Below are 26,751 nucleotides of genomic sequence, written 5' to 3'. Positions count from 1 at the left end.
GCTCTGGAGAAAACCTCGATGAGGTTCAGCAAAGAATGTGCTAATATGAAGTCATGGTAGCTTTTAAAATGTTATTTAAAAAAAAAAGGACAGATAAAGGACCACTATCAAAAATAAGCTTCATGTAGACACAGCTAGTTGTTTATTTGACCTCAAGACAAATTATTTAATGTTTTCTTTCATTATTCATCCACTTTGTTCAAGGCAGCAACATTATTTCAAGTAAGGATGTATGTACATATTTGAGCCTTCCTGTTTAATTTTAGGGAAAGATTACAGTAACTTCAAGCTAGATCTTCCAATTCCAGGTTAAAAAATATTAAGGAAACATTAAAAACAAACTGAATGCATTTTTAAAAGCCTTACTCGATTATTTATTTACTATAACAATAATTAAAGTTTCTTTTCAAACTTATCTTTCTCTGATGAATTTCGCCGCTCTTTTCTTTTTAAACATTTCAGCTTTGATTTTACTCACTTTTCCGTTTTTTATTGTTATTCTCTGTGATTAAATGTGTGTAGCTCTTTGAGATTTGTTGATAAGTGTGTTACAAATTAAATTCATTATTATTAATATGTTGGAGTAGCCCTGTCAGTTTTGATAGACTTTTGTTCAAACTTTATTTGGTCGAGGTGTTGCATGTTTGGACCGTTGTGCAGCTAGAAGGATTTTTTTTTTATTTCTAAACAGCTGACAAGTAACCATGGCAACAAGGTATTGGTTTTGCAGTTGTAAAAGCTCAAATTATACCCGAACTGTTGTCTCTCTGCTTGGCTTTCCAACCATACAGACAGAAACATTACTAAAGAGGCACAGCAAAAGCAAATGAGGTGGATTAGCAGAGCTTGACAGTAAATCATGGAGTCATCCTGGACATGTTACTGAGGATTATCGTCTCTGCTGCACGGATATTGAGCTGTTAGCGTTTTATTACAGTCTTACAGCAACAGTCTTCAGTCAGAGGCCTCATCAGATTCACCGCGTTACTGACTGCTACTGCCACCACTTTCATGATATGAGAAATTAAGTATTTTTGAATTACTTTGTTGTTTCCAGGAATAAGTCAAGTTTATTAGGTTAAAAGTTGTTACAGTTTTCAGAAAAAAAAATCAAAACAAGATAGCTGATTTTTATTAATTACATATATACTTTGCAATGTTACAGCTTACAATGCTGATATGTAGATAATTAAGGCGTTGTCACATGCTGTACATGTCCTGTATGGAGCATACAGTACATTCACTATGTGCCAGATAGACCTGATTAGTGTTGGAGGGCGGGAATGCATTTGGAAAGCTGTCTTCCACATACTAAAACATAAACATAACAGAAAGAAACATCTAAAAATTTATTTTGTTTGTCAGAAAAGAGCAATCTTTAGTGATGTAACTTAAATCAGAGGACGTAAATGTAACAGCGACAGCATAAACAGAGTGGGTTTACACTTTTCTGTTTTAAAGAGGCTTTTAGTTGTATGGGAGTGCAAGTCTGTCAAAACAAAGCATCAATCCAACAAACACTGAGAAACTGGGAACAACTGGGTCATAACTGGAGGAATGATCATCACTGGCTTTGATTTGAATTCATCCTCAGCAGACACAAAGGCGTAAATAACTAAAAGCATCTGTAGCAACAGAAAAATGGATCACACCAAGTCCTTCAAGACAGCTTTGGAGTATCCAAAACTTGCACATTTAGCTGTAATGTAATCATAAAGCATGGAGTGGGTAAAATGTTTCTTTAACCATCTGGAGCTGGACAAGCTCAGGCCAGCAGACGGGCTGACGTCTTCTGTTTGACTTTAAATATAACGTTTTCTGCCTCACTCATGGTTATGGAAAACAGACTTCAATGCATTTTACTTCATACACCACACATTCTTTGATTTCATACAAAAACTGTAAAATATTCCTAATTCGACTCGCACGACCTGTTACACTAACACAGAGAAGAGCCATATGGATGTCATAATATCAGAGAAAAGTCCTCCAGTGTTTATGTTGCAAAGCATTATGGTTAGTAGTTAGATAAAATGGCTGTGAATGGCTCCAGTCTGCGAGACTACAATGAGATAAATACATCCTCCCCCCCTCTGAGTGCCGTCTCAGACAACTCTGCAGAGATTACTGGACCCGCGCGGCAAGATGAAGATGATGACAGAGGTGGGAAGATGAGAGTAGGGGTAAAGTGTGTTGAGTCTGTGCTACAAGTGCCTTTTTAATGCTGGCAAAGCAGCTCCACCTCCTGTAATCAGCTGTTTAAGGTAAACAGACCAACAAGCACAAGGTGGGCAGTCATTGGGAGTAAGAAGAGTTTATGAAAAATGGCTGCTGCACAGACACAGGGGAACAAGTTCAGGTTGCTCCTTTGTGATCAGCTTTATTGTTTTTGAGCATTGGCTGTTTTTCCAAGGTTTAAATGGATAAGAAATAAACAACATACAGCAGAAGCTGAAGATCTGGTCGGTAGTAATTAGAGATGCACCAAGAAGTTTGTGGTGGTCGAATTTTCAGCGCAGCTGGTCGGAAACTCAAAAATCAGATGCTTTTCTGATCAATGAACACACCATAAGTAGTCGCTATCAGGTTGTGCAAACAGTACATCAGTAAAAGACTTAAAATGAGCTTTTATTCAGTAATAATCAGTTTAGAGGGAGAACAGATGCAAAAATCTGAAAGGAAATTGTATTTTCCCAAACTGGCTGCAAGACGGCGAGAGAAAGCAAGACTTTGATCACATTAACGGAGGGCTGAAAGGAGTACAGCCAAGTTATCTATTTTCACCACCAAAGCACAGCAATGCAAAACAATTATTCAAAGCTGCAGTATGTAACTATAATAAGAAATATTTTTTACATATTTGTTGAAACTGTCGCCATGACAATATGCTAAGAGACAGATAATCTGTGAAAAAATTGGTCTCCTCCAACTCCTTCCTGAGCTACAATTGCTGTCTGAAGAAATGTACAATGCCCGACCAAAAACAGCCAGGAGGATTGGATCTTAGCGCTATCAATCATCTTCATGTACTCGTTGCTAAATGTGCTAAACAACTTACCGTGACAGAAAAACTGTGATCGCCAGTGGCTACGCTAACTAGCCGGAGCCTTCACAACAGGCTTGCTAGCTGCAGAGTGTAAGAGGCAAGAGTAGCGCCACAAGGAAGATGATTGACAGCGCTAAGACCTGTCTCATGGTTCTGATTGGCCGTTTCTAATTATTACTGGGAAAACACAGATTATCTCATATTGTGCTGTTACGACATGGCGCCAGTTTTAATAAATATGTAAAAAAAAATATATATATTTTAATTAAAGTTACATACTGCAGCTTTAAAGAGAAAAAATATTTTCACATCTTTTCATTTAGACTTTTAGAAAACATTTCAACCTGTGTGGATTTGAAAATGTTGGCAATCTTTTGTGACTGTCTGAAATAAGGTTCAACACAGAGACTGATGTTTTAGTAATTGTTGATAAAGTCAGTTTAAATAATGACACTGGCTATACTCTGTATAAATAATCAACAACTTCTCATGGGAGAAAGGATAGAAAACATTTTAAGCATTAAAGCTCTTAAAAAGAAATCAAAAGCCATAGTGAAAAGTTTACAAAAATCAAAATTCTGCTTGGTGCATCTCTAATATTAATTACACTTGTCTTCAATTGCGCTCATAAATATTTGATCTTCACATTATTTTATACTGAGGGCTGCAGGTTCAGCAGGAGAATATTTGAGCAACTGTCTGGTAAAAGTTGTAACAGTACTGCTGTGGTAACTCAAGTGGCAATTCTACGTCACCATTGACCCAGAAAGCTTTATGCACTTGAAGAGACGGTGGCTACTGTAGCGTAGGATTTGAAATAATTATAGATAACTCTTAAAGGGTTTACCAAGCAAGCAGGTTGAAAAGTCAGCAGGCGGAGATGCAGTTCAGGAGCTTGTGAAACTTTCCTATAGTGGCGCTAAGCAAAGATTAAGTCTGGATTCTCCCCCGTTTACAGCTGGCAATTGAACCTCCAACGGATTTAAATCTAGAGTCATTTGAGAAACACGGAGCTGCGGTGACGGGCCTGTAAACGGACTGAAGGTGGACAGAAAGCCGAGCTGGAGGTCAGGCATTGGAAAGGTCAGCCTTGCTGAGAGCGATGGCCAGCTCCAGATCCTGCTGCTCCTGCAACCGCAGCCGCCTCAGCCGCTCCTGCTCCTCCCGCTCGCTCTCCCGCTTGGCCCACTCCAGCTGCTGGTTCTCACTTCCAAACTGGAGCAGACAAACAAACATTAGATTTGGGAAACAAAAAAAAGAAAGAAAGAAAAAAAAAACAGAAAAAGGAATGTGGTTGTGGCTTGAGGCTCATATGTCAACACAGAAACAGACAAATCACTGGACAAAAGCAGACGCTTCTACACAGGCAGAAAGTCAAAAACGACGACGGACTTGTGTGAAACGATCAGCAGCAAATGGCGGCAAATTGATACGAAATTAAGATGAATGTAAAACAAAAGGAGCAGAGATAATTATGTAGTGCTTTGTAGGAGTACTGATAATCGTAAAACTTTATCATTTTGTCACGTTAGACCATAAATCAGCTGACATGTGCCATAAAGGAATCTGAAAAGTGTGGCATACATATTTAACACAAAGGCAGCAAAAGACTCGAGACTGGGGGCTTTAACTTCCAGCAGGACAACAATCCTAAACAACCAGCCAGAGTGGCTTAAACTAAAGCATACTCATGCGTTAGTAATGGCCTAGTCAAAGTCCAGGCCTAAATTCACTTGCGAATCTGCGACACTCTGAGCTTGATCTTTTGTGCAAGGAAGAAATGGGCAAAAATGTCGGTCTGTAGATGTAAAAACCCCCAAATGATCTGCAGCAAAAGCTGATTCTACACGTCGACTCAGGGGCGCTGAATAAATGCATGCCACACTTTTCAGATTTTTAATTTTGTAATAAAATTCTATGTCACAGCTTTGCCTTTCACATAAAAAAATCTAACAAAATATGGTCAATTTCAATTCAATAATACGTTATTGATCCCAAAGGGAAATTTAATCAAAATACATATTGCTGTTATGATGTGACAAAATGTTTAAAAGTTAAAGGGTAATTAACACTTTTGCACAACACTTTATTTTCCTCACAAAAAAAGCAAAAAGCACAACTAGAAGCTAAAAGCAACACTTTTTAAAAGCAACGCTAAGCTAAAGCAAACAAAATGTCAAATTTCAAATTTTTTGTTTTGCTTTGTAGGACATTTATAGAAAATAATTGCTCTCATGATTCACTATTTTCAGATTATGCGCTGCAGACGAGTTTCTCACATGCAAAGATTGATCACCACACCATTTTTTCTCTTTTTCAGTCTTACCTTCACAACTTCAGATCCTGGCAGAAAAACAAAACAAATCACATTGCAAAGCTCTACATAAAAAAAACCCCACAAATCCCTTTTACAACAATCATGCAGGCATGAATGAGAAAAATAAATTCACGTCACGTGAAAAGACACCAACAGCAGCCATGCATCATCTCTCCACAGGAGAGCATGCCCGGCCATCATGACGAAAGCAGAAGAGGAATATTGTATTGAGTTGAGCTCAGCGCCGAGGCAAATCATCCTCTGACAGCAGGTAAGCCTTCGTCTTGAACTTAATGACTTGGAAAATGCTCCTGAAGTGCAGACACGTCTGCTTGTCTGGTAGCGGTACGGATAATAAATCGCCGCTTCCTGCAGAACATGCAAGCCCGAAAACTAGGGATGCACTGATTTATCGGTGCCGATTTCCCTAATTTTGGGAAATCGGTGATAGGTCGATTTTTACATGTGAAGCTGATCTTAACCATTGGTTTTATCTACCTCTGCAAAGGCATTTAAGTCAACTGCCATCTTCTTCTGCTCGGCTGTGAGAGAAGTTTGACTAGAACACAGTCAAACCACTTAAACTCATCAGATTTCTTGCTACATTTAGCAACATTTTAGACAAAAAATAAATAAATTGGTATTGACTAAAATCGGAATCCTCGGGTCAGGATTTTTAATAGGTCAGAAATTGATGGTCGGCCAGAAAACTGCAATCGGTGCACCCCTACCGAAAACATACGACGAGACAGAGATGAAGCTCCAGAACTGTCTGAGTCAATCATGCAAACATTTGGCTTCCTTTCACCCCAACTGTGAAAAAGCTCTCGAATGTTGTTAGTCAACAGCCAGCAAACACGTTCGCTGTGAGTATTCGCTTTCCGGCATAAAGGGACGAAACGCGGCCCAGCGGCATTAGACGACACCTCTGATACGTCAGCTCTGCAGCTCATGCAGACAACAACGCTTTGTCCATTAAATAAAAAAATAACAATAATAACTGAGAATGGACTGAACTTACAGAGCCAAAATCTGCAAAACCCGCAGGACAGTCTTTGGATTCTTTTCTTGACTGTGTCGCAATAAAAGAGTCTCTACCGATACCCTGCAGCAGCTCTGACGCGCTCGAACCGAGCAGATCCACTGGAGGAGATAAACATTTAGATGAATAAATACCTAAAATATCTTTCCATCTCATCAGAGCTCCCTTGGGAAAATAAGCTCACACTTAAAAGAAGAATGCATAATCGTGGGCCGTCTAAATAATTCACAGGAAGCCTAAAGCTTTGGGCCAGTGCTGTTCAGAATCGGCACCCTGGGGAAAGCGATAATGATTCAAAAAAAGGTGCTAACCACATTTTTTGAGTAAAGCTTACTGATGCATTGATGCTTCAATGTGCACAGTGCTGTTTTCTGGAACATATGATGTAAAAAAACAAAAAAAACTAGACACACCCTTTTCTACTGTAAACTGAAAACACATTTCCAATAATCACTTTTAACTGGTTCCCATGATCCGCGACCGCCGTCACAGCAAACCTAGAAGGCTTAAGCAAAAATAGGAAGGAAGACTAACCAAATATTTGCCTAATTAAATCCCTATTACTAAACCAAACTTGTAAACAAATCTTGCAACACAAGTGCAGACAAACAGCTAAATTGCAGCCTCACACAGGACCAGGATTAGTTGTGCAACTGTTTCTGTGATGCAAATATTGAGAGCAGCCCACAAATTTAGGAGTGGGCTTCTCACTTCCCTTTTACTTGAGAGGCATGCTGCGAGAACAAGCTCGCTGGCAAAACGTGGCAACTCATCTCAACACCATTCTGCGTGGTAAAGCAAAGGGGAACACCAGCTTTCTCAGGCTGCGGCTTCTGCTTAAAGAATAAGTGCAAGGTCACACCGGAAGGGCATGGCCTGGGAATGGGTTGTAGGTGTTGTGTGACTTCACATGCACTGAAAAAGCAAGATAAACACCAGACTCTGAGTGCAGAAAGAAAATAGAAAAAGTAGCACTCGCCGTCATCCAACAGAGGAGAATTTGACTAGCATCGGTTATTATAGTAAGGGGAAAACATAAATACTATAAAAAACATGTCCTATTAACATCAGCATGATGGGAACGTGTCATATGGAGGTTCACATGTGCTTTCACCTCTTACTATTCACATATCTCTGCCAGCAGCTTTCCTGTTGACAATATCAAGAAATTACTATCTCTGCAATCGCATACCTTACTGAGGAAGCAGCTTTCTAGCATGTATTTAGGCCATAAAACGTTTATGAGCCCACAAAAACAGAAAAAAAAAGCAACCAGTAATGCAAGTGGAGCGCTTAATATAGTTTTAGTTCTTTTTTTCATGAAACTCCTGGAAGTGATGGGTAAAAAGCAAAATCACCTTTAAATTTAGAAAAATTTTATTTGATGTTGAGTTACAGTGATGTAACTTTTAAAAAAATATTTATACTTGATTTTCTCTTTACATTCCAGCTTGTAATTAGTAATTAAGGACTTTTTGTCATCATGGGGCAGAAATACAACACAGAATTTCAAATTTTTATCCATTTCTTTATTTTAATTCACCCTTTTTATAATAATCAAGTTTCATCCAATCACAATTGATATTTTTATGTACTCTGGTGCCTTGTTGGCATTTTTGATCAGCAAATAATTTGTGTAGATTCAAATTTTCTCACTAATTTTTAATTTTTCATTCATCTATTTTCATGTTTTAATAATTTTTCTTAATAGTTTTTCTTTCTGTTACAAGACGTTCAGTTAAACTTGTTTTGGAATTATTTCTACCATTTTCTTTGGTTTGAATGAAACACTTTGTGCTACATCTTCCCTGGTATGAAAAGTGGTCTAAAAAGGAAGATTAATTGACTGACACACAAAGATCAAATATTTATCTTGCTAGTTCACACAGAGGATGATGAAAAGAGAAAACCACAAACTAAAAACTAGAGAACTGCAGAAAAGAGCAGCATCTCGTCTACGACTCTATTAGATTATAAATAAAAGTTAACTGGTTGTTTGAGAGTCATGAAAGGAAAAAAGAAAATCACTTCCTGTCCTACCATTACAAACGTAAACATGTGGATTTTAATTAGAACGATGGACTTCAGAAACCTTTTAGCAAACACTGCAGGTGTAACAAATAATGATTGAGTTGAAAAGCATCTCTGGTCACAGTTGAGTACGGAGGAGGATCTGTGATGCAAGTTAAAATCAGCGTCTCAAATCTGCACTTTTCAGAATGCTTTTATTGTTATTGTACAGAAGCAATAAAAGCATTCTGAAAAGTTGAGATGCTATTTTTAAATTGATTAAGCTAGTAAGTAATCATCATAAGTGATGTGGCCTGTGACGTCAGGGTTTTCATTGTAGGGGTGCCGAACCAGGAAGGTTTTGGGTCGATCTCTGCAGCTTCATCTTCAGGAGACGAACCGAACGCCACAACGACGCTGAAACGAGCGAGTCCCTCTGGTTTGACGCGCAAATCAAAAATATTCACCAAGATCCAAAACGTTTATAACTTTATTAATAACATCACCAAAAAACAAGTTCGAATTAATGACCCAACAACAACAACTATAAAATAATCGCAGTAATTATTGCTTTGGTTTGGGTGACTACTTATTAATAATCACAAAAATAACATCAAGCCAGAAAACATAATATCGTAACGGACTAAATATGTTTTTAACATAACCTCTGCTGTCAGTTGATTGCCACAGCAACGGGCAGACAGAGCCAACATGGAGAGACTAAAAGAAATTTTAAAAATACGAGTCGTTCACCAGTTTGGCGTTATTTTCCTTTTGTTGTAATTTACAAAAGTTACGGCTTAATACATTTTAGCATCAACTGCATAAAATAATGGCATATTTAAGACTTTTTGAAACAGTCTTAAATATGCCTAAAGCTAAGATTCTTAAAACTTTGTAAGAATCTGGGTTGACATTCAGCTCAACTCGAGCTGAATGACGATCTGCAATTAAAATTAAAATGAGATAAATTAACATGAGCCTGAAAATTTCCATTTGGATGATTGTTTTTCTTGTGTCTTTCTTCCTACCACAGACTGCATGACAAAAGGTTTCAGTCTGGTCTCAATTAGCCTGTTTAAAGAAGTATAATTTTGTTTATAGAGTTTCCATTTTATCTGTTGTCTCAGTGGTTTTGTTGATTTATTTTGGATATTTAAAATGTCTTCCAGTTCCAGTGTTAAATGTTGTCAAAAATTAAAGCTTATTGAGAGGTTGTACTTGCATTGTTATGCTATTACTTAAAAATGTTTACATAAATAAATTCTGGGACAGTTTATCATCCAGAAAAAAATGTTAAAAAAACAAAATTGGGTTGTACAAAATATCAACCACATTGGTGCCAATAAATGTAGATATTTTGACAAACACTGATGTTGTAAAATGTTACTGAAGATCATTAACTGCCACTTGTGAAGAGCACTAACTTGTTAATGTACAAATAAACTGCAAATGTTAACACACAAAGAGAGGAACTTAAAATGAGGGATTACCGTAGGGAGGCGCGGGCCGGTTAGGCACATTCTTCTTAGGAGGGTCAGGCTTCTGCTCATGTGAGGAATAATGAAAAAGAGAACAGAAAGAAAAACGGTCAACAATTTTACAAAGTTATGAACACAGCAGATTTTTAAAGGCACCAGAGATTGGTCAAGGTGAAAGTAAAGGCTGAAAAGCACAAGATTCAGTGGAAAACTGCTTTATGGTGCAAGTGATTCATGAGTACAAGAACTCACCTTTGACATGTGACTGAAGTCAGCAAATCCGCCGCCTTTGCCTCCAAAAGAACTGCTTCCAAACGGGTCCGCTTTTCCAAACAAGTCTGCAACACAAGTTCATTTAAAGGCATCTGGATTATTTGGTTGCAAACACAGAAAGAGCCAGAAATCATAACAAAGTTTGGCCTTAAAAACCACACGTCAAATTGATCTCCAAATTTTGCTTATTCTAAAGAGTTAGAGGGGGATTTGTGCTATTTAGATCAGAGAATGTGGCATGACCGTTTAATTTTCCATGAGATTTTCTGTGTAGACTTGTTGAAGCTGCGTTTTTTTAAATTTATTTTTTGTTCAACCTGATTGGTTAATTAAAGGCATCAGTCCAGAACTGAGCTGGAGCCGTTTTGAAACCACATAATTTAAAAGAAATAAAAATAAAAAAAAAGCAACAAACTGCAGATGGTTGGAGCGAAAACAAAAACATTGTAACACAATACATTTGTTGTGTGAGCTTAAACCACAGAAGGGCCCATTCACGTGCGGCAGCGCAGCGTTTTCCTTTATGCGATGCGGTGACTCGGCCCAGGTCTACAGTCGCCTCTGTGTTCCTCTGAAGAGCGTGTGCAGGGCACAGAGAGCGTCGACCTGCAGCTGCCACCAACAACTTTAAACAACTTCCTCGGCGAACGAGGCCCGGCACTTCAATGGCAGCAGATACGCAGGGAGGACAGAGGCAGCAGGAGCGCGTAAAGGAGTGGCAGTGTGTTCTCGGAGTGAAGGAGCAACAGTCACAGAATTTCTGTTTTGTTTGGCTCCTGCTGGCCTCCTGTTTTTCCAGGGTGAGGGGGGGAAGAGAGAGTATTTTCAGTCGGCCAGTAGTTAAATGCGTAGGTGCTCGGCTAAAAATAACTTGAGACCAGAGGAAAAACTGAAGCCACAGAGAGTAAAAATTATTTGCCCCCTTTTGCCCCACCGTCCAAAAATAAAACCTGAATCTGACACGTCACCCGGAGCGGCTAAGAATGAGTCCTTTGACCCGACATCTCTCAGGTCCACAAGTCCAGTAATGGAGTCATTTTCTGGGAAAATTAAAGGAAAAATCTGCTTCTTTGAGCAAAGGGATAAATGTGTTGGACTTTTATCTGACGTCAGCAGCTTCTTCGCTAAGCGGATTGTAAAAAGCACCTGTAGTTTTCCACATTAAAACACACTTCAGTGTATTTTATAGACTTTTTATATAAAAGACCAACTCAGAGTAGTGAAATGGAAGAAAAAAAATTTAAATTGTAAATTTTACTAATCATTTATTGCCACATCCTGCAGATTTTACAATTAACCACATAATAAAATATTAAAATACACAAAAAATGCAAACAAATAAATTAATTGTTTTTTAAATAAAAAAGAGGGACATTTTATTGCCTAAATTGAAATAACAGAGCAATGCTCGATCATTTGTAGCAAAAATAAAAAAATACTTCAAACAAAAGAAATGTGCTTGGAGTCTAGACAAATTTTATTGAGCATGACTGAGGACAAAAATTATTGCTCTCTGACCCGAACTGACAGGTTTGGCAGGAAGAGCATTAATCAGAGAATCAGACAAAACTCATTTAGTAACTGCAGGAAATGCAAAGATCTGAAGCTCTGGTGGGAAAATTTTAGGTTTAGTTGAAACTTTTCTTTGTGTTGTTGTTATTTCACTCGTAGCGATGGTACTACGAGTGAAATAACTCGTAGCACCAGTTACAAGTGGTTCCTGGGCACGTCAGGAACCACACAGGTGTGTCCACAGGTGACGCTGTGAATCTAAGTGTGCCTGGGTGACGAGGTGAGCGCATGGTTTTTACCACTTCCCACACCACAACGGAAAGATTCACCTTCGGTTACCTTTTGAATATCTGATATATCATCACAACATTTATCCAAGCTCAGTGAGCCTCCTACAAATCAGACAAAAATGGCGCCAAATGTTTGTGCAGCAAAACTTTTTGTTTTTTCTGAAAGAAAAGAAATGTTTCCAGAGGTCATGAAAGGTCAACCAGCCCCTCCCACCTTCTCCAAATCAGATAAGAATAGTGTCTGAATTAAACACAAATTGTGCTGTTTGTGCAGCAAATATTTTCGTTTGTGGCCCTATCATTTTAAAGGTATTAAGACATGTCTCCAGAGGTCATGAAAGGTCAACTAGCTCCCCTCCAGCTTCTTCAAATCAAACAAAATTGATGTCAATTTTGTTTGTGCAGCAACATTTTTTGTTTGTGCTGCTTTGGCTTTGAAGATACTAACAACATTTTTAAGATTATTTTGACTTTGTAAAAGTAATGGGGCTGGTTGACCTTTAAATTTTCATTAACATCTTCAAAGCCAATACAGCACAAACGAAAAAATGTTGCTGCACAAACGTGACATCAATTTTGTCTGATTTGAAGAAGGTGGCGGAGGGCTGGTTGACCTTTCGAGACCTCTGGAAACATTTCTTTATATCTTTTAAAATGAAAATGATAGCGGCAAAGATTACAACAGGATGATTTATATCAAAGCATATTCATGTGTTCAAACGGCCTAGTCGAAGTCAAAGGTCCAACTTGAGACAGATTGACCTTCGTTTGGACATAAGTTGGCAAAAACTAGAATTATTCCAGAAACACAAAAATTTCCAGCAAAGTTGAGAATTCAGAGAATAAATTTAGTTTGTCTGAATTCAGATGAAGGCAGACTTTTGAATATTTTTGAAAAAATAGATGTGAAAGATATCGCTATTTTGATTTTGATAATGTTTTAAGTATAAAAAAGTGGAGATGTAATACGTTTCTGTATTAGATTCTTCTTATTTTAGTTTTTTATTTATTTTTTCAGCATTGTGTGTGTTTTTTTTATTTGTGTATGAAAAGGTTAAAATTCCTAAAAAAAACAAAGAAACAAAAAAAACATGAAATCACTTGCAATCCTCACAATTATGAACAACTTTGTGCAATGGGATAAATGTTCAGTCAGAAAAATCACAATAAAATACATTGAAGATTGTGGTGACAAAGAGTGGAACGTTTAACCTTTGCTAGGTGCTGTACAACCTACACGACACTAAAAATAAAAACAGATATTGTTTTTAACTGGTTCTGCGTTTAGCCATGCAGACAGAGCCTGATAAAAACAACTATGCATATTTAACTAGGCAATAAATATGCAGACACAAATAATATCTGCACAAGCTGCCTACCTGAATCCTTTGTTTGAGAGCTGTTTGATGCGAAGGGGTCGCCACTCCCAAAGGCGCTCGGCTGAAAATGAATAAATATAATGAAACAGAGAGAATTAAGAGTCTACTTAGTTTGCAGTTACCTCAAACATTCAAAATCAAGCTGCACGTAAAGGGAACATTAATTAGCACTAAAAATAAAAACAAAGAGTCGTACCTTAGCTGGTAGTGTGGGTTTTCTACTGAAAGGATCTCCAGAGCCAAACAAGTCCGTCTTGTTGGATCTCTTGAAAAAGTCGTCAGATGAGGCTCCCTTGAAGGGATCGTTTTCTTTGAAAGGATCTTCTCCAAATGGATCTGGGAAAAAAGAAAAAAATCAATATAAATTAGCAATAAACAATAACAATCAACATCTGAAAGCATGAAGACATATAATTCATAAATAACAGTAAGACTGCTGTTCTGACCTTTCAAAAGGTCAGATTTGAAGGGGTCTTCTACTTGGAAGGGGTCTGCAGGAAACTCCTTTTTACTGCCGTTGTTGAACATGGCTATCCTCGACTTGAAAGAGTCATCCTGACAAACGGAAACAATTTCATTCATTCATTAACAATGAAAGGAAAATGTAAAAAAAAAAATTACAAAAAGACAGAAATTAGCAGTGGTCTTTTGATAGGCCAAAAAGCCTCAATTTCTCCATGTATTTCACAAAATATCAAGAATTTAAAAGTGAATCTGGTTGACAAGCACAACTGAAAACATAAATTAAAAATACTGAAAAGGATCCATTCATTTTTATTTCTATTTTTATTTAAGAAGGCCTGCCAAACTCAAATAGTTTGGTCTCATTACTGAAGATAAATCATCAAAATACCAGTGGAAACATTGTAATGTTGCTGTAATAATATCACTAAAAATTGTTCAGTTGATTATTAAGAAGAGAATAAATAACTTTTGTTCATGCTGTTTTTATTAATATGTAAATGAAACATGTAAAAATTGAACAACGGAAACTCCTTTTACATGTATCATTTTTTGACCGATGCCTCATTTTCTAGCAGACAGGCTGAAAGGAAGAAATCTAAATATTATTATTTGTATTTAATTAATATTTAATAAGCTTTGGTTTGTAAATAATGTTTAAAATATTTTTTTATTTAATCTGTTGTATGATATGTATAATACAAAGTTTCATTCAAAATATTTCAGTTGACTTTTCAAGTAGACTGAATGTCTTTTTGTGATGTTTTGCCGTTTTATTCAACAAAATGGCACATGGAGTGTAGAGTAAATCTAGAAGTGTTTTTCCCAGCTTGTTTTTTTCTGAGTGACTAAAAATATAAAACTGGACGACTGGGAATGGACTGAAGAAATTTCTGGTCTCTAAATAGCTTTTAATGGGAGGAGTTGGGAGAAATAATCTCATTTATTCACATTTCTTGGTTCCTTACCGAACTCCTGAATCCTCCGTTCTCCCTCTCAGTGAAACCTTCGCTCAAATCGGGCAGATTGCTGAAGTTCCCCCTGCTGATCTCGCTCAAAGCGCTGTTGTACTGCTCAATGGTTTGGGTCAGTTCATTCTGCGTGTCCTGGATCAGTGACAGCTTACTGCGAGCCTACAAACAAAACATTTCAGTCCAGAAAATAAATTTCCCTTACTGGTGTTATTAAGCTTCTAATTTTTACTCTTTTCTGCAAAATAAATTCTCATGTATTGGGTTGCTACTTTCATTTAAAATTGAAAACATGGATATTTGAAGTGAGAACTTGCATTTAGGGTCTTGTGTTTGCAGAACACTACGCTTCCTCTTTCCTTCTGACTCTGGGAAGAGGAATGTACGAGATCTACAAACTAAAACTGAAGCCTTGGTTAGTGGTTAAACTGATAAGGGAAATAACTGTAACTACTGAGTTGTAACATTTCTACACTGAGCACCAAATGCATTCAGGGGAGAGTGTGCTACTTTAAGAAAATGCATTAAAATCCTCAAACCTCAACCTGATCTCTAACTTTAATTGTCTTCAGCTGGTTGCCTGACCTGGTTGATCTCATCCTGCGTGGTTTGCAGTGACTTCACGATGCTGTCCAGCTGAACGCGGCCGGTCACCAGCCTCTGCTCCAGCTGGGCCTCCTCCTCCTGCAGTCGGCTCAGGTCCGCCTTGGTGCGGCTCAGCTCGTCCTCCTGGCTGCGGACGTTGGTCTCCTGAGAGCGGATCTGACTTTGCAAAGAAGAAATCTGCAGAGCGAACACAAAACATGAAGATAACGTTAATACATTTACTTTGACTTTGTCTTGTATTACAGATTACAGTCTTTAATTAAAACTAGTTCAACAACTTTGAGAACCCCATCCTGGATTATCTAAATTCATCACAAGGACAAATCACAGACTCAAGATTTTACAAATTGACAAAACTTTCAAGAAATGACGAATCTACAAATATGAAATTGTTGTGGCAAAAAGATTTTAGACTAAATATAGGAAGGGAGTAGTGGGTAGGGATTTTGACAGATTGCAGATTAAGGTTGGACTGATTACAGCCTCTAGGATGATTTTGAAACATTGGAAATCAATCCTATTCCCCCGAAGATGAAAGAATGAACAGATGCCATGGTGGAGATTTCATCTTCTCAATCCATGCTGCATAAACTGGAGGACAAAGGACAAAAAGGACAGAAGAGGCAAACCCAGGGGACATGGTTGGGCCTAACAGAGGTTGACATGCCTTAACGAGTATAGACTAAATTGTAAACCAGTGGCATATTGTCACTTTAATATGTACAATATACTGAAATTAATGTAAATTACCCTTTAACCGACCAGATAATTGGTGACACTTTATTTGAAGGGGTGTGCATAAGACTGACCTAAACATGAATGACTCTTCATAAATGCTTACGACTGTTGTCTTGAAGTATCATTCAGTAAATAATGACACTTTTAATGCAAAGTTTCACTAAAAGTTGCATTAAAAGTTTATTAAAAGTGTCAATTTTGCATTGTTCACTATACAACTAAACTTTTAGTGCCAAATAACATTAAAAATTACATTCAAAGTGTCATTATTTACCTAATGACTTCATGACAACAGTCATTATCGTTCACATGATAGGTCTTGTGTCATGTTTACACTTCATAAAGTGCCACCGGTTTATGTTTACATTTTTGTTTGTTCTGTACATAAGTTAAAAACATTTATAGCATGTTTAAGGCATGTTTTAAAAAGTCCCGTCTCTGACCTGCTGAGATTCCTCCTGGCATTTCTGCTTCAGTTCATTGAGCATTCCCTCCAGCTTGGAGCGCTGCTGGTCCATCTCGTCCAGACGTCCCTGAGCGTCCTGCTTCTGGGAAGTCAGGCTGTGCAGGCTGCTGCTCTCCCTGTCCAAGTCGAGCTGAATGTCCTGAGTTTCACCAAAACACACAGAGGTCGGCTATAGACCACCGTCCTTACTGACGGCCTTTTTATCAAAACCGTTATTGATCCTTTGCAACCAAGTCACTTTATCATTCACAGCGCCATGATGGACATCGGAAATGAGGATCGGGAGTATTGAACTGAGAGACTGAAGTTCTTTTCCCAAGTTGTTTTTGCCAGTTTATTCACGATTTCTTCTTGTTCGAGTCGAGCTGATTTGTCTTTGAATGCATCACACCTGGTTGGGGCTCATAGACGGCGGTATTTACTGAAGTTTGAAACAGCTAGCTTAGAAGCCGACCCATACCTCCTCCCTCCTGACATGTTGATCGAATTACCGTCTTTGCCTGAATTCACACCACATGATTTATGTCATAAATAGCGTCTCCCCTTAAATCGGAGCAGAATTAAAAACGTACAGAAGAGACACTAACCAGTTTTTCTCCGTACATGCTAGGCTACATGATGCTGGCGCATTGTTTCCGTGGTTACTGCCGGTTAAACATATCTTCGCCATAATGCAATATTTTAAAGCATACAGACGTTAAATTAAAATCTTCTAATTTACTGAGACAAACCTGTAAACATTTTAGCTTCATCTTACCTGAACGTCACTGTTTTTCTGTCTTATGGTTTCCTCCGTTTGCATAATCTCTTGCTCCAGGAAAAACTTCTCTCTATCAATGACAAAAAAAGAGGTAAACGAAGGCAGGAGATTAACATCCGCAAATGTGTTGAAAGGTTTGTGTTTTTAACAAACTTGGAAAAAAGCAGTGATTGCTGGCATTCTGTCTGAACAAGAACTAAGTCACTTTATAACCATGAATCATGTTTTCTAAAGCAATTTAAAGGAGCAGAAAACATTGTCTTTGTTTTATTTCATTTCTTCAGCAAATTTGGTGGTGTTAAAGTGAAAAACATCTGATCATCGGCATTTCTTAACTTCAATTTTCTCTCGTTTTTCCCCTCAGAGGAAGGGAATCAAAGCGATCCTGCTGCTACTCGGGGTGCAGGCGCTCACCTCTGCAGCTGAGCTATTTCCTGGCTGAGGTCATCCAGCTCTTTGTTGCCTGTGAGCTCAACTGACCCAGCGGAGCTGGTGCTGTCCTGAGGGGAGAGACATCGAGACAGACGTTTAAGAGAAGCACGGGGGGGGTGGGACAAAAAAAAAAGAAAGAAAGAAAAGAGCGGAGATGACAAGCTGGACAACACCAGGAGGGGGAACGCGTACTGGATGACACCGACGTAATTAAAGACATGAAGGAGTGATTCTGATACACATGATGGAGGATGAAAAGTGGGGCACAAAGTAAAACAAGGGACATGAGCAGAATAAAGAAGAAAAGCCCCCTGCTGGTATTTCTAAGAAAACAAAAGTCACAGGAAGGAAACAGAAAGCTCTCTCTCAGCTTGGAGGGAGCGTGAGAGGCAGACAATACATGAATGGAGAGAAATGCATGCAGAGGATTTCATGGGCTGATTGTACACTTCAAGGTTTTAAAACATAACAAAATTTCACATCACAACGTTATGGAACAGACGACTGCATAGTGGTGTAGTTAGTAGCACTGTAGCAAGAAAAAAAAAAGTTTGAATCCCGGCCTGGAGTGTGAGATCAGCTTCTCGTCCTGAACATCCTGACAGCCTCCTCAGACAATGCACTGCTGGCTCCACCAGAGCTCCAACAGCGTCACACAGTTTCATCCAAAGTGGAGTTTGTCATTTGAAAGTGTTGAATCTATCTTACTTCTGTGAAATCTCTAACTACAATTTCCCCAAAAACACAGCATATATACGTCGCTTGTCCTTCCAATGCCTGAATAAAAGATGCAGACGTTTCCTCTGATGGCTGCTCTGGATAAAACCAAGAGCCTCTGCACTGAACCCCATCAAAAACCTCCTGGTTATTCCAACAAATATTGATTTCTGAACTTTTCCTGAGTTAAAACATTAGTATTGTTGTTTCTAAATATGACCTTGTTTTTTGGGGGGGTTTTGCATTATTTGAGGTCTGAAAGCACTGCATCTTTTTTGTTATTTTGACCATTTCTCATTTTCTGCAAATAAATACTAGATTTTTGCTTGGAAATTCAGCATAGAAAAGCGAGTTTTAAAGCAGAACTCATTAATAAGTAGTAAGTTTAGTTCAAAGATATTTTCCAGTTAATACCATCGACACAAAAATTTATAGACCAATTACAGTTATGTTTTTGAACTGTGGGAGGAAGCAGAAAGAGCCCGGGCTGGGATTCAAACCCAAGACCTTCTTGCTGCAAAGCAACAACTACGTAACCTCCAAACACACAAAAAAATCAAAAATATATTCTTTGCTTTTACAACAACAATATAATAATTTCTTCTGTGAAAACTGTGAAAAGGTTGAACATCTATGTAGACAGAAATGGAAACAAGTCATGTTACTATTAAAAACAAACCCACGCACCCACACACACACTTAAAACAAAATGTACTACAAAGACTTGAAGAACTAAAGAAACCATCTGGTCTAACAGGTGGCCTGACTCTGAAAGCACAGCTGGATGCTCCTTTTCTCACACGTGTGAAAGAGCAACAGCACCACCTAGTGGCGTTGTGCTGAAATACTCACTCTGCGCATACTAGCTGTGGAAACCAGGTCTGCTCTCACAGAAGGAAGAATCCCCATAAAGCTCTGACAGACAGGATAGAAAAGGACTCAGAGGTACAAGCATTATCAGACTGTCAGCACTGAAGGAATGGAGGGCAGCAAGCAAGAGCTCAGCATTTAAAATTACTTAAATTAAATGTACAGTCTGCCATGTTTCAACCACAAACTTCGAAGTATTTTGAGTTTTTATGTAATACACCAACACAAAGATGTGCATAATCATGTAGGGGAAATAAAATGATGGATGCTCAAATCATTTTACAAATAAAATCTGGAAAGTGTGGCATGCATCTACATTTTAAGCTTGTTGCAATAAGCGACAAGTTAATTAATAGCATGACAAATTAAAATGAGCTCAATAATTTTCCATTCTTATTAACATTTTGTATACAGAGACATCAAAATGCATTTTATTTTTTATTTACATTTTATTTGTTTATTTTTGGTGGTTGTGCTTTATTTCTATATCTTCCTCTTACGAAATTGACAAAACGTTTCTTGGTGTTTGAGGCATAAATTAACATGCTGGATTTTTCTAAACCTTTCCGTTATATTGGATTTTTTTGTCTCAAAAACAATAGTCATTTGTTGCATTAGTTACTGGGACAATTTATTGTCCAGCAACAATTTGTTATGGTGACACGCCTCTATTTCGTAGATCTGTTAGTCTAGAGACTGACACTTTTATCCAGTTTTCCAACACATAAATTTAACGTCAGAAGAGCAATTTTGATCTCTGCTGCATATTTTCAATTCTGGACTTTGACTGGGTCATTCTAACACAAAGATAAACTCTAAACTTCCTTCCTCTGTAGTTCTGGCTACACGTTTTGTTTGTTTTCACGTGCTGCTGGAAGTGTCGCCATAGTCTCAAATCTTTAGCAGTTTATCTTTAAGGAATTTCATGTTTTTAGCTCCATCCATCTTCAAAATCGTAAGATGGGATGAAAATCAAATGTTTGCTACAGGTTTTCACAACTGTTGACTATGTGATGTATTTATGACGTTTTTATGTTTTCACAATGTAAAGCACTTTGAACAGCAACATATTTCAGCCGTGTTGCTGAAATATGCTATTCAAATAAACTTGATTAATTGTGACAGATACAACTAATCTGTCCTGTTTACAGATTCTCTCACCTGAGAGGGGGAACTGTGCAGCTCTTCGGGTTAATGCTGTTTTCTACCATAACCCTGCTTTAAACTTCTCCACAAAGTGACCCTTGACCTTTCTGCTGCTCCTTGGTCTTCATGAAGCTGTTTGTTCTCCAATAAACGTTTGAGAAAGTGGGATTTAACCCCACAAACCTAGACTTTTTATTATTTAGAAGCCATCTGAGGTGGATTTTGAGATGCATAGCCATTTTTTTAATTTAGCAAAGCATGCATAACTTTCTTTTCCCTTCACAATTATGCACAAATTTGTGTTGGTCTATCACGAACAAACCCTATGAAATATATTGATGTTTGTGGTTGCTATGGGAATAAATTTGAAAAGTTCAAGAGAAGTCCAAAGAACAGAATATGCAAGATGCCGTTGCAGTAAAGAAACTGATATTTAAAGCAATTAATTTGATTTTTAAAGCAGATTTGTAGAAGAGTAAAAAGGATATTTGACAACATTTACAACCCAAAGAAAAGTTACAAAGTCCAACAGATGGGCCTGATCAAAACTTAAACTAACAACTGATAAATACTTTAGATAGCCTAAACTGAAAAGATGCAGAGTGACTTAAAGAAGACTAAAGATGGAGTCTGGACTCACAAGGCCCATAGCTGACGCTGCCGTCCTCTCTGACGGAGGGATCATGTCTGTAGTGAGAGTAGAGGGAGGGTCGATGCCTTTTGTCACCTTCTGCTGGATGAAATGCATAGCCAGAGCAAACTGCTCCGGGGTCAGTTTGCCTGTCTGTTTTGTGTCAGCAAGTCCCCTGTGGAAAACAAGACAGTTTGTCCTTTTAAAAGAGAAAAACACGGCAGCTTCTGAGAATTAATACCAACATCGCTCGCTGGTTAAGACTCTGCTTTAAGACGTTTTGCAATTCCTAAATTAAACAACGTGGAAAGATTCAACATATTCAGAAGGTAACAGAGATCATGAAGAAAAGTTCTGACAGTAAAATTAAGCATAAAGTTATGAGGTCAAAGATATGAGACTCAACAAAAGCTGCTATTGCTTGTTATGTCCTCCGTATCAAAATGTTAATTTAACTGAACAGTTTTCCTGCAGAACAAATGTTTTATTTTAAACTTTCATAAGAAATTGAGAGAGCAAGACTTAAATGCCAACAGGACCATAAAAATTAAATCTATCTGCAAATATATTAAGAAACAAACAAGTAATGTTCAAACACTGCTCAGAGGTATCAGTAAAAAGCCTAAAATAGACAGAATATAAATGAAAATCCTTAAATTTTGAACTCCTTAAAAAATTATAGAAGTAAAATTCAGCTTGTAATTTGATCAAATTTAGAAATAATTGTCTTTAATTAATCAGTAGCAAAATTGTTGACAATGGTTATTTAATTAATGCAAATGAAACATTTTAAAATTATAGAATACTGAGGACCATTTTCTTAGCCACATGGTCGCATTTATTTTGCTTTATTTTACTAAATAGATCAAAATAAAATCAACAGGTTTCTAACCTTCATCAGTGCGACGTTATACTTCAACAATGAAAGTTTACTTTATTTTAAGTCTTTTCACATTTTTACTAGAAGCACCAATAATAATGTTGATGTGTTTACAAAGTTGTTTAAGGTCAAATTAAAACTCTTTAAATGCAGATTTCTGGATATTTTGTTGCCTTAATATATCTAATAACATATTTCATGCATATTTTAAAAGAATTTCAGTGTGGTTTGCTTTTCAAGCCGTTATAAACGTCTGAAAGACCATTTTCATTGACCATATCTCACCAGATCTGCGCCAGCATGGTCTGAGAGAGGTTGGACTGCATGAAGATCTCAATGATCTCAGTGCCTGTGATGAAGCCGTCCCCATCAGTGTCCGTCTTCTTAAAAAGCTCCCTATATTTTTCTCTGTCGGCCACCGGTACCACCCAGTTCACTGCAGCCTGGAAGGAGCGAAAGACAACAAAAAACAAATAAAAACGAGCATTTAATCCCCAGAGCATCCGCAGACTTACGGCACCTTGTAAAAGTTTTCAAACCCTTGAGATTTTTCACATTCTGTCGCATTACAGCTCCACAAATGAACATGGTTTATTGGGATTTGACGTGACAGTAGAAAAAGTTGTCCAATCAATTACGTTTAAAGCCTTTTGCTACTTTAATGTCAATCTAGTTCAAGTGTATTTTGTCCAAGTGTATTTTGTCCAAGTGTACATTTTAAAGTTTAATATCAGCTGCACCTACACTGAAAGAATTATAAACTATCCATGATTCCTGTTAGAGTTACAATGGCAATGTTACCTTCAACAACATTTTGTTTGAGACAAATCTACAAAATTTGCAGATAAATCTACATTTACGTTAATTCAAGCCAAGTCCCAACTATTCTGATAATGCCACTTGCTTCCCTTTCAAGGAAACCTGTTTCTCAGAAAGTCACAGGTGAAAAAAATCCCTGCTGGAGAAACAAACTGTCCCACATACAATGCGCTCAACAATGTGGTAAAACAAGTCTTACTGTTGGTAACAATGAAGTTAAACATGGAGTACTAGTCTCTCCAAAAGTCAAAGCACAGAAACTGTAACACGTATTTAATGTGGAGCTTTTTTTATTTTGCATAAACTGAGCAGAACTAACCTATGCAGCAAGCAGAGCATCTATATTTTCCAAAAATAAAATATATTTTTTATTTTCCAAAAATAAAAGATATGATGAATAATAGTTTCAAACATGTCCAAATTTAAGAAGTAAAATTACATTGAAGAGCATGTTGTTCATGACTTAACACTACAGTTATTCTTATAAAGATTCAAGATAAGGTTTTTCTAAAAATTATATACAAAAGTAGGAGATACAATGCAAATTTTATCTTTTAAGTCAGATTTCATAAGAAACAGTCAAACTCTGTCTGATGAATCAACTATTGGTGGGCATTTATCGTATCGTTTATCATTTATAGTGATAAATTTCTTATAAGATTTTGATTTATCTTTGTCACAATAAAGTCCAATTAATGTTTAAAAACAGGATTGTCACTTTTACTATTTTTTTTCCACTGTTTGTTCAGTGTATCAATAAATGTCAACAAATATGAAAATATCAATAAGTGCAATTACTGTGTTAAGTTTAGTGGTACAAATCACACTTCATTATGCGACTGTTGTCCTAAAGTAGTGTATTATAAATAGGAAAGTTTTAAAAAAATTGTGTTTGTGGTGCTATAATTGCTATGTCATGCAGTCACAGCCAGACAGTTGTCTAATAAAGTAGTAATAAATAGTTATTATTGTTACTTTTATTGTTATCACAAGATTAACACAAAATATTGTGATAAAACTTTAAGTTCACCCGTAGCCCTAACAATGATCACATTCATGGAGAAAGAAAAGAGCAGTTTTATGTTGACGTACCGCTGGAGTGGATGGTGAGCTGGATTTAAAGGAGTGTTTTGGAGACAAGGTGACAGTGCTGGGGCTGAGGGGTGAAACGCGAGAAGACGCGGCGCTCCCCACAGGAGGAGTGGCGCTCCTCAGAGAAGGAGAGCTCCGCAGAGCCGATCCGGATCCGAAGCCCGACATGGCAGGCAAAACGGCCACGGCGCCAGGAAGAGCAGGCGCAGATTTTTTTCTTTTGGAAGGTGGGATAAGAGCAGGAGGAAGGCTGCTTGGGACAGGCTCCTTCTCCATGGTGCGATAAACGAGATGCAGGGCCTGGAACGTGATAAACATCATGTATGTTACATTTCTCTTTAGGGAACTGTAAATAATGAAAAGGATCTACGCATACCACTATGAATTCCTCTTTATCCAAATGTCCATCTTTGTCCACGTCACTAAGGTCCCAAATCTATAGTTAAACAATAATTGATCGATCAAGATCTGATTTCTTTGAAATGTTAAACAACTGCACAGCGCTACTTAGTGAGTTTACATTACCTTTCCCAACACATCCAGAGGTAGTTTGGAGTTTATCAAAACAGGTCGGACCTTGTCACCTGAGAGGAGACCTTTCACAGGGGACAGACTTTCAAAAATCGCCTCGAACTTCCCTTTTTCATCAGGCTAGGAGAGAATAAAAACATTCAGATGACAAGCTTGTCCATTTATTCTTCTTGAGAGTAAGTAGTCTTGTAAATTTGTTTTGGCTCACCCTGATTGCCCAGTCAGATGTTGTTGATGATGCAGTTACTAACGGGCTTTCAGTGTCTCTCTAAAAAAAGACAAGATAGATACAATATGAGGATGAAGTAATATCCATGTGGATAGGAGAAAAAAACTGAAAGAACTTTATGATTGAGAGGTTACTGGTAATTAAAAGTAAAAAAAAAAAAATCTTTATAAGCTGTTAGATATTTTAGTCAAAGTTCCTACAATCCTTTTATAAGATGGCAGACACAGTGACTGAATAATCAGAGTTTTCTCCAGTTGTATGGAGCATACACTAAAAGTGATAATTCGACTTTACACTGAATATCACATTCTATAAAATGCAGAAAAGTAAAAACATACAACACAAGAGTAGTTAAAGATTATGGCCACCATTATTATACTTTTACTAATAAGTTTATCTGTTATAATAAAAGCAATTGCATGATGCTATAGATAAAAAAAAATATATATATATATATATATATAGTAACTTCTATTTTTTTAGTGTAGGGTATTTCTTTATCTGGGACCTTTGTACAAATTTTGTACCACAAACTATCAAGGTGGTATGACAATAAAAAAATCCTTAAATCCTTCCTGAAAAAGTTGTCATCATATCGTGACAATCTCGCATCATGCCTAATTACCTTTTAGAGACTATAAAACCCACTAATTGTTTTCCCAAAAGATCTCAGAGGTATTTTAATCCCATCAGATCAACAGCAGCTATAGATAAAGTAATTTGAACACTTACAAATTTTGGCACAGCTACATTTTGGTTGAGGTTGTTAAGGCTGATGTCATTTCCACCCTGTGCTGATGCCACCAGTCTCATTGCAATGAAGAAACCCTACAAAATAGGAACAAAGCAGAACAAATCTTTTGTTTTCTGCATACATCAGCATCCAACCAACAAAGTAGCTCTATGGAAAGAATGACTGAGTTACCCTCTTATCCAAATAGCCTTTTCTATCAGAATCTGCCAAATCCCATATCTGGAAAAAGTGAAAATAATAATAAAAAAAGATTATTAGATGGGATTTACTGGATATATTTAGAGTCAACATGTCAGTCAGTTCAAGACCCACTTTTCCAAGTGTACTGTCTGATAACCCAGACTTTTTAAGAAACTGAGCTGCATCGCCTGCTGATATAGTCCCTGTGTTTGCTGGATCAAGCTGCACAAAAATCAAAACAATTAAATATTAGATTACTTATAACATTTAGCTTAGGAGCCATGAAGAGGTGAACAATAAAATGCCGGCCACAAAAACTCTTACCTGTCTGTAATAATTTTCATATGCTGCGTTTCCATTTGATAACTGTAAAAGAACGAAAAGAATGACAGGTAAAAATGTCAACTGTCAACACGCACTAGTAAAGTTAACCCAGAATGTAGCTTGGTGCTAAATAAGCAAAACATTTAACACGTAATTAATTAAGAACACATTTCTACGAGCAAACGGCTTAAATTTTTATCTAGGTACGTTTAATTTTCACCGAAACGTACAATTGACCCATCACAACTCTACCTAGCTAACTATGTTTACTCAGTGGATAACGAAAACTCGCTAATTCGGTTTAACTGACACATACTTAATACGGCTTATGGCGTCGTGACGTGGAAATAGCACACTTAAAAAACGTCACTGTTATTTGATAACCACGGACATTAAAAATGTAAGACTTTCTTTATCTTGTTTGACGTTGTTACCTGACTGAGAGTCATGAGCGCCGCCATATTTCCTGGTGTGTGTCGTGAACGCGCGCCGCGCACACGCCCATAAGGGGGAGCGAGCGGCTTTAGAACACCGGCGAAGAAGGGTGTGTTTCCGGGAATGTGACGTCATCAACAAAAGGCAGGAGAGCAGTGTTTTTTGTTTGTTTTATCTGCGTTTAATTTTTGTTTTTTTTAAAGGTACCTGCACCTGCAAGGCTCTCTAGTGACACCAATATTTATTGTACAATTGGTGGCTATTAGTTTATGTTACTTTTTTTTTTTTTTTTGCTATTTATTCATGTCGTTTTTAACTTTTTAACTTTTACGTCACACTCTGTCGACTGCATCTTTTT

At 37.4% G+C, this 26,751-nt stretch overlaps 1 protein-coding gene across 6 annotated transcripts; it reads right to left on the bottom strand.

Annotated features, from left to right (window-relative positions):
• Positions 1-1,115: 1,115 nt before the first annotated feature.
• eps15l1b (epidermal growth factor receptor pathway substrate 15-like 1b) lies at positions 1,116-26,503 on the bottom strand. 6 transcript variants are annotated; one of them, XM_028019738.1, is made up of 25 exons: positions 26,393-26,503; positions 25,959-26,000; positions 25,767-25,856; positions 25,626-25,673; positions 25,433-25,528; positions 24,680-24,739; positions 24,466-24,591; positions 24,317-24,376; positions 23,941-24,240; positions 22,315-22,472; positions 21,159-21,324; positions 19,355-19,417; positions 17,768-17,853; positions 17,351-17,423; positions 16,571-16,732; positions 15,369-15,566; positions 14,781-14,945; positions 13,797-13,905; positions 13,547-13,686; positions 13,351-13,411; positions 10,149-10,234; positions 9,909-9,960; positions 6,385-6,506; positions 5,373-5,389; positions 4,116-4,261 (listed from the first exon to the last, which is right to left on the bottom strand). In XM_028019738.1, exons 1-24 carry the CDS (start codon positions 26,417-26,419, stop codon positions 5,375-5,377), a joined length of 2,505 nt encoding a protein of 834 aa, XP_027875539.1. In that variant the 5' UTR covers positions 26,420-26,503; the 3' UTR covers positions 4,116-4,261; positions 5,373-5,374. The 6 variants fall into 6 exon arrangements, with proteins under 6 accessions (XP_027875535.1, XP_027875537.1, XP_027875536.1 ...); XM_028019734.1 differs by lacking the exon at positions 5,373-5,389 and having other exon boundaries at positions 1,116-4,261; XM_028019736.1 differs by lacking the exon at positions 6,385-6,506 and having other exon boundaries at positions 1,116-4,261; positions 26,393-26,502.
• Positions 26,504-26,751: the final 248 nt, after the last annotated feature.

The sequence above is a fragment of the Xiphophorus couchianus genome, chromosome 6 (assembly GCF_001444195.1).
Source record: "Xiphophorus couchianus chromosome 6, X_couchianus-1.0, whole genome shotgun sequence".
NCBI classification, from domain to species: domain Eukaryota; kingdom Metazoa; phylum Chordata; class Actinopteri; order Cyprinodontiformes; family Poeciliidae; genus Xiphophorus; species Xiphophorus couchianus.
Note: the sequence above shows the minus strand (reverse complement) of the source record. Positions and strands in the feature narration are given on the sequence as shown.

Excerpts from the sequence above, each read along its gene's own strand:
- eps15l1b (XM_028019734.1), bottom strand. The coding sequence starts at position 26,419 with ATGGCGGCGCTCATGACTCTCAGTCAG. Across the intron at positions 26,001-26,392 it reads CGCTCATGACTCTCAGTCAG|TTATCAAATGGAAACGCAGC; the intron begins GTAACAACGTCA and ends GTTCTTTTACAG. Across the intron at positions 24,740-25,432 it reads ATGTAGCTGTGCCAAAATTT|AGAGACACTGAAAGCCCGTT; the intron begins GTAAGTGTTCAA and ends GTCTTTTTTTAG.